Source organism: Phaseolus vulgaris, chromosome 3, assembly GCF_000499845.2.
Source record: "Phaseolus vulgaris cultivar G19833 chromosome 3, P. vulgaris v2.0, whole genome shotgun sequence".
Classification (NCBI taxonomy): Eukaryota; Viridiplantae; Streptophyta; class Magnoliopsida; order Fabales; family Fabaceae; genus Phaseolus; species Phaseolus vulgaris.
This window is the reverse complement of record NC_023757.2, coordinates 1,525,420-1,533,187: the sequence shown is the minus strand read 5'-3', so window position 1 is coordinate 1,533,187 and position 7,768 is coordinate 1,525,420. Positions and strand designations below refer to the sequence as shown.

General features: G+C 23.5%; 1 protein-coding gene across 3 annotated transcripts; it reads left to right on the top strand.

Annotated features, from left to right (window-relative positions):
- Positions 1–6,703, top strand: LOC137806139 (CST complex subunit STN1). Of its 3 annotated transcripts, XM_068606109.1 has the most exons (3): positions 1–507; positions 2,323–2,421; positions 2,655–2,883. In XM_068606109.1, exons 1-3 carry the CDS (start codon positions 53–55, stop codon positions 2,662–2,664), a joined length of 564 nt encoding a protein of 187 aa, XP_068462210.1. In that variant the 5' UTR covers positions 1–52; the 3' UTR covers positions 2,665–2,883. The 3 variants fall into 3 exon arrangements, 2 of the variants coding, with proteins under 2 accessions (XP_068462210.1, XP_068462211.1); XM_068606110.1 differs by lacking the exon at positions 2,323–2,421; XR_011080307.1 differs by lacking the exons at positions 1–507; positions 2,323–2,421; positions 2,655–2,883 and adding exons at positions 6,090–6,234; positions 6,453–6,703.
- The last annotated feature ends 1,065 nt before the right edge of the window (positions 6,704–7,768 follow it).

Sequence of the window (7,768 nt, the reverse complement as noted above, 5' to 3'; positions counted from 1 at the left end):
AAGTAGTTTGTGTTATGAAAAAGAGAAAGAGAAAGAGGGAAAGTTGAAGAAGATGGAGAATGCGAACAACAACGCAGTGGCGCTTCAGAACACGCACGTCAAGCTTCTCGCCTTCGATCTCCTCTCCCTGAAGCCATTCCCTTCCCATTCTTCCGAATCCTCACCGTCGTTTTCCCGCAGAGGAATCCCGCTCTCGCTCGTCGAAACCCTTGGCACCGTCACCCTGCGCCACCTCAAGCACGAGAGGCTCCTCCGCTTCATCATTGACGACGGCACCGGCTGCGTCCCCTGCGTTCTCTGGCTTAACGACGCAAATTCCCCCTCCGTCGTCCGCCGCCGCCGCCACGAGCTCGCGGCGCGCTTCGTCGGAGTGGTGAAGATCGGCGCGGTGGCGAGGGTGAGAGGCAGACTGAGCCGGTACAATGGCGGCGTGCAGGTGAGGGTGTCGGACGTGGTGGCGGAGAGAGATCCGAACGCCGAGATCTTCCACCGCCTCGACTGCATCAGGTTGGCTCGCAACTGTTACAATCTTTTGCCTCCACCTTCTTTCAAACGATAATAGTAAATTTTTATTTTTATTTTTATTATACTCTTTTTTTTTCTTGTGTACAATTTATTACTGATGGAATATTATTGTTATTTATATAAAATGTTATTTATCTAGATATTTATACTATTATGGTGAAGAAAAAATGAAGTGGATTTTGTCTCTTAATTTAAAATGAATTTGTTAAAAGGTACTATGTTTTTTATTTTAATTTATAGAATGTTAAATTATTATATTTTTTCTTTTAAGAAAATGTCATAGAATATAAAATAATTAAATACTATATTAAAGAGAATATTTGCAAATTTCACAATTTAAATAATAATGATGAATTGAAGATGAAAATTCTTTTATAATGTGAGAAAATAATTTGAGGTTATTCTGAACTTAAAAAAAAGTTGAATTGGTTTTAAAAGTTGATTCCTCTTTTTAAGTGTTTCTAAAAAAGTGTTTACTATTTATACTAATAGATAATGGACCTATTAGGCCCAACACTTGATTTCGTTCTAAACTGTTTCTTTCTACACCTATAAGGCCCAACACCTTGATTTCGTTCTAAACTGTTTCTTCCACACTTATTGTATTAAATGAGTTAGTAACGTTTATTGTATTAAATAATACACTAAAAAAATTATTAAATAATCACCAAGTTAAAGATAAAGAAAATAACTAGTCATTATGTTGACTATGTTATATACTATCTTAGAAACTAAAAAATATTATTAGTATCTAAAGTGTTTTCTATTAGTAATAAAAATATATAAAATGATTTCTAGATTTATATCTAAATTAGTTACCAAAATTTTAACTACTAATATATTTTATTTATAAAAGCTCTTATATTAGGTATCACTATGAGCTTGACATCTCACCAAAGCTAGATTAACACCTCAAGTATCAACAATAGTATTTCACCACATGAAAAAAGTATTATTAAAATAAAAGAAAAAAATATATATAAACAAATATGGAGAGACTAGACCAAAACTCATATATAAAAAACCTAAGAAAAACGATACATAGTAATCTATACCTATTAATAAATAATCATAAGAAAATACTAGATGGAAGTCTATCGTACAAATGAAATTGTTCTCTATGAATAAATCCCACGTTAACAAGATTGTCAGCACATGCATTTCCTTCACACAAAAAAAGTGAGAAATTTTAAACCTGATTCCCCCACAATGATCAAGATAAGTGTTCCACCTATTACGAAGAATTCAAGAAACATTAATCATAACAGTAAATGCAACACAAACCAAGACATAAACTAGTAAGATCCATCTTTTTAGTTACTTCAATGACATGTATAACTCCATAAAATGCAGCAATTAAAACAGTTTTAGCTACTAATATTTCAGATTCTCAATTAGTCTCTAAAAGACTAATAGAGAATAATTTAGAATATTAAATAGTTAATAGCTAAAACCTTGTTATCTAATGGTTATATATTAATTTAGAAACTACTTTATAAATTTGTATTAATAATATAAACTACTTTAGATACCAATTTTTATTAATAATATATAAACTACTTTAGATGTCAATGTTAAAGGAATTAGACCATTGAATTTTAACATTTATTTAATTTTTAATGTAATACATTAACAAATTAAAACACCATTAATTAATTAATTAATGTAATTATGAAATTAAAATTTCATTAATACTATACTTATCTAGAAAGAACTATAAGAATTACTCTTTAGACTAAGATTTAGACATTCACACTATATTTGAGAATTCTTATCAAGTATTCCTAAATCACGCAGAGAAACACCTTTATTTCAAGAACACTCTTGCAATGACTTTCCATTTCAATCAAATTTTTCTCTTGAGAATTGTAATTGTTGCTATGGTTCTCCCTCAAGGTAATTAGTAAGATGATTTCATTTCACTATTTAGTTTGTTTATAACATATAACTTCTACGAAAAAAAAATTGTTTTAAGTTATTCTCTAGTCAACATTAGAAGAGAAGACAACAAAAAAAGTAGTTAATAATTTTGTATCCATTTTATATGTTGAAAATTAAGATAATAAATTAAATAAATTTATTTATAAAACATGTGAATTCTTTTCTTATGACAAAATTAATCATTGCAGAACCTGTTAGTGGACCACCAATAATAACACCAAGTGATTCATCAAAACCGCATTGTGATGGATTACCATGCACTCCAGGTGACCATTTTTGTAATCCATGTTGCATATCAAAAGGACACAATAGTGGATCATGTGAAAAACCAGGCAAATTTTTTGTTTGTAAATGTAAGGATTAAACTATCCATTCATGTTTTATGATAAAAAATTAATAAAATTGATATTTTAATTATCATTTATGTGAAAAATCAGTATGAATAAATAAATTTGCAAGATAAGGAATTACTAGAAAAAGAATTACAATTTCATATATAATATGAGATAGAAAAATATAATGTAATACAAAAAAATCTCAATTGTCACAAATTTCTTATATTCAATACATATTTTTCATGTTTAATTGTATGGAAAGATAATTTGTTACTATTATCTTCAAGAAATTACTTTAAAATAAGATATATGAATTTGTTATTCAAACCAACCAATCTCATTTTAGAGTGAGAAATATTAAAAGATAAGTGATTTTTTTCTCTAAAACTTATAATTTAAATGATTTTTTTTATTGTCCAAAGGGAAACCTAAGAATTATTTTTAATTAAAAAATATAATTTAAGTGAGGATTCTCACACAAGTTATATTTCCATATTTTCTACAATCTATTTTACTTTGATTGTATTTTAATACTTTAAAATGCAGTATAGTCATAACTAATGTTACATTTCATGTGTCGAAGATGAACGTTGAATTCATTTATGTTGTTATGTTATTTATCAAATAGTTTAATATGTGATGAAGTATTATTCATTCTCAAATGTGATGTGTTTAATGTAGATGGTAGTTATTATGAGAGTGTAATATAGTGTGTAACATCCAAAATATTTATCAAATGTTATGATTTTTATATTAATTTTTTTACATAAAACAAATATCACAAAATAATAAATTCTAAAAAGAATTATTATTGAACCCAATTGACAAAATAATTTATTACTTAGTTTGAAAGTTAAAAGGGATGTCATCTAAATCGACATATGTATTAAATATTCACTTTCACAATATGAAAATAATAAATTTCATTCATAAAAATCATAAAAATGTTCATACAAACACTTATGTACATCAAATCATTTCTCTTAAATATAGAATCCAAAAAGAAAATATCCTACACTGATATAAGTCTATCTTTAAATAAGAAGAAATTTAAACATTTACAATATCAATAAATCTTCTCCTAGTTCAAATGAATATACCACAAAAATAACATAAAAAAGACATAAGATAGACAAAGATAAAAAAAATGTATTGTTAATAATTTTTCGTTGTATTAATAAATTAAAATAAAACAAAAAATTTGAACTTGAAACTTAAATGTTTTTAATTGAATAAATATTTTAATCAATTAAAATAGAGCCAAGTTGATAACTTTAGGTTTATGTGTTTTTAATGGATTAAAATGTTCTTCCTAACTTTTCTAATAAATCTAAAAACATTCTAACAAACATAAAGCTAATAGTTTTAATCAATTAAAATGATGGATTAAATCTTATATATATCCTTCAATATTTTTTCACCTATATAACTAAAATATCGTCATAATTATGCTCATTTATTAACGGAAATAAATCAATACTACACAACTCTAGCAACAATTATTTATTTTAGATTTCAATCTCATCAAAGTTTAAGTCTATAAAATTTTATCTATTCTTTGCAAATTACTAATGAGTGACATTAGAAAGAGAACATATGTTAAAGAGAAACTAGAGAGTTCAAAGGTTATAAATTTAGAGATATAATAGGTTTCTGGTAAATAAAGAATAAAATAATTTTTAATTATATATATATATATAGATTATATTTAAATAAATTATAAATATTGTACTTAAAAAAATCATTAATTTATGAATTAATTATAAATATTATTATCATTAAAAAAATCATAATAATAAAAGATATGTATTATGTATTTTCAGTAATAGCTAGCGTATAATGTTATTTATCTCAATATTTATATTATTATGTTATAGTGGACACGTATTTGTATATAAAAATAAATAAGAAAAATTATTGCGTTATTAATTTTTATTATTATACATGATTTTTAAATTGGTATTTAATTAATTATCAAGACTTTTTTTTATTAAATTTAGAATTTAAATAATTTATTTATTATAATAACTAATTATTTATTTTATTTAAAATTAATTTTTTTAAATAATTTTCTAGTCGTATTATTAAAAGTATTGTTATTGTTAAAGAAAGACTGAATAACTACACAATTGTCATCACCTTTTGATATTTTGTATTAATAAAAATTAAATTTTATAAAAAATAAATAAATTAGTATACTTATATAACATTTGTATAACATGTTGAGGATCTTAAAAAATAACACTATGAAAAGAATAATTAATTTTTTTAGTATTAATAATATGGTTGAAAGGGAAAATAATTGTCTAAAGCAAGAACATTCAAAAATAATTTAAGACTAATACGAAAGTAATTATATTCTTTATTTATGTAAAAGTATTATTTATTGTCTTTAGTAATATTAAATTAAAATTTAATTATGATAATTAACATTTTTAATGATATAATATTATCTTTTGTTTGTAAAGTTACAAGTTAAATTAAAATTAATTATTAATAAGTATATTAACTTTTTAAGTTATAAAATTGTAAAAATATAAACTTTTGAAGTTATAAATTTTTAAAAGTATGTTAACTTTTTAAGTTATAAAATTTTAAAGTATAAATAAAAATTTTAAAATGTGTGAGATTTATGGTGCAAGAAAATCATTAAATAAAAACTATTTATAAAAATCAAAATAATTAATTACTAATATTAACTAAATTAAATATCATTTTATAAAAAAAATTATTAGTATATAAAGTAATTTCTATTATTAATAAAAATTATAATAGAAACTACTTTATAAATTTTTATTAATAAGAGAAATAGTTTTACATACCTATAAATTTTTAGTCTCTAAAATAAAATTTAACTTAATCAATATAATAAATAATTATTTTTTATATCTAAATTTATATATTTTTTAATGATTTTTTAATAATTTTATAATACTTTATAATTATAACCAAACTTGCATAAAATGTTAACAATAATGTAACCTGACTAAGACGTTGTTATTAAGTTGAAAATTATTAATTTTGAGTTAGAAAGAGTTGATTGTATTAAATACTAACTATATTAGTAACTTTGTCCAAACAAATTAAATATATAAAAAACTGAAAAAAAAATGTTAAAGGAATTAGACCATTGGATTTTAACATTTATTTAATTTTTAATGTAATACATTAACAAATTAAAACACCATTAATTAATTAATGTAATTATGAAATTAAAATTTCATCAATACTACACTTATCTAGAAACAACTATAAGAATATTCTTTGGATTAAGATTTAGTCACTCACACTCGTATATTTGAGAATTCTTATCAAGTATTCCTAAATCACGCAGAGGAACGTCTTTCTTTCAAGAACACTCTTGCAATGGCTTTCCATTTCAATCAAATTTTTCTCTTGGGAATTGTAATTGTTGTTATGGTTCTCCCTCAAGGTAATTAGTAAGATGATTTCATTTCACTATTTAGTTTGTTTATAACATATAACTTCCATGAAAAAAAAAGATTGTTTTAAGTTATTCTTTAGTCAACATTAGAAAAGAAGACAAAAAAAAGTAGTTAATAATTTTGTATCCATTTTATATGTTGAAAATTAAGATGATAAATTAAATAAATTTATTTATAAATCATGTGAACTTGTTTCTTGTGACAGAATTAATCATTGCAGAACCGGTTAGTGGAGCACCAATAATAACACCAAGGGATGCATCAAAACCGAATTGTGATGGATTACCATGCACTCCAGGTGACCATTTTTGTGATCCATGTTGCATATCAAAAGGACACAATAGTGGATCATGTGAAAAACCAGGCAATTTTTTTGTTTGTAAATGTAAGGATTAAACTATCCATTCATGTTTTATGATAAAAATTTAATAAAATGGATATTTTAATTATCATTTATGTGAAAAATTAGTATAGTATAAATAAATAAATTTGCAAGATAAGGAATTACTAGAAAAAGAATTACAATTTCATATATAATATGAGATAGAAAAAATATAATGTAATATAAAAAAATTCTAATTGTCACAAATTTCTTATATTCGATACATATTTTTCATGTTTAATTGTATGGAAAGAGAATTTGTTACTATTATCTTCAATAAATTAATTTAAAACAAGATATATGAATTTTTGTTATTCAAACCAACCAATCTCATTTTAGAATGAGAAATATTAAAAGGGAAGTGATTTTTTCCTCTAAAACTTATAACTTAAATGATTTTTTTTATTGTCCGAAGGGAAACCTAAGAATTATTTTTAATTAAAAAATATAATTTAAGTGAGGGTTCTCACACAAGTTATATTTCTATATTTTCTACAATATATTTTACTTTGCTTGTATTTTAATACTTTAAAATGCAGTATAGTCATAACTAATGTTACATTTCATGTGTCGAACATGAACTTTGAATTCATTTATATTGTTATGTTATTTATCAAATACTTTGATATGTGATGAAGTATCATTCATTCTTAGATGTGACGTGTTTAATGTAGATGGTAGTTATTATGAGAATGTAATGCAGTGTGTAACATCCAAAATATTTATCAAATGTTATAATTTTTAATATTAATTTCTTTACATAAAACAAATATCACAAAATAATAAATTCTAAAAATTATTATTATTAAACCAATTGAGAAAATAATTTATTACTTAAGTTAAAAGGGATGCCATCTAAATCGACATATGTATTAAATATCCACTTTCACAATATCAAAATAATAAATTTCATTCATAAAAATAATTTTTTTTTTTCATACAAACACTTATGTACATCAAATCATTTCCCTTAAATATACAATCCAAAAAGAAAATATTCTACAATAATATAAGTCTATCTTTAAATAAGAAGAAATTTAAATATTTACAACATTTTAAGGTAGAACCAATGGAGGTAAAAAAACTTAAATGACATTATAATTGTTTCATGACCATCCACAATTTGTTTCTATTAAAAA

Bases quoted from the DNA above. Each gene is read 5' to 3' on its own strand.
- LOC137806139 (XM_068606109.1), top strand. From the start codon at position 53: ATGGAGAATGCGAACAACAACGCAGTGGCGCTTCAGAACACGCACGTC. The intron at 508-2,322 runs GTTGGCTCGCAA...TAAATCACGCAG, and splicing joins CACCGCCTCGACTGCATCAG to AGAAACACCTTTATTTCAAG.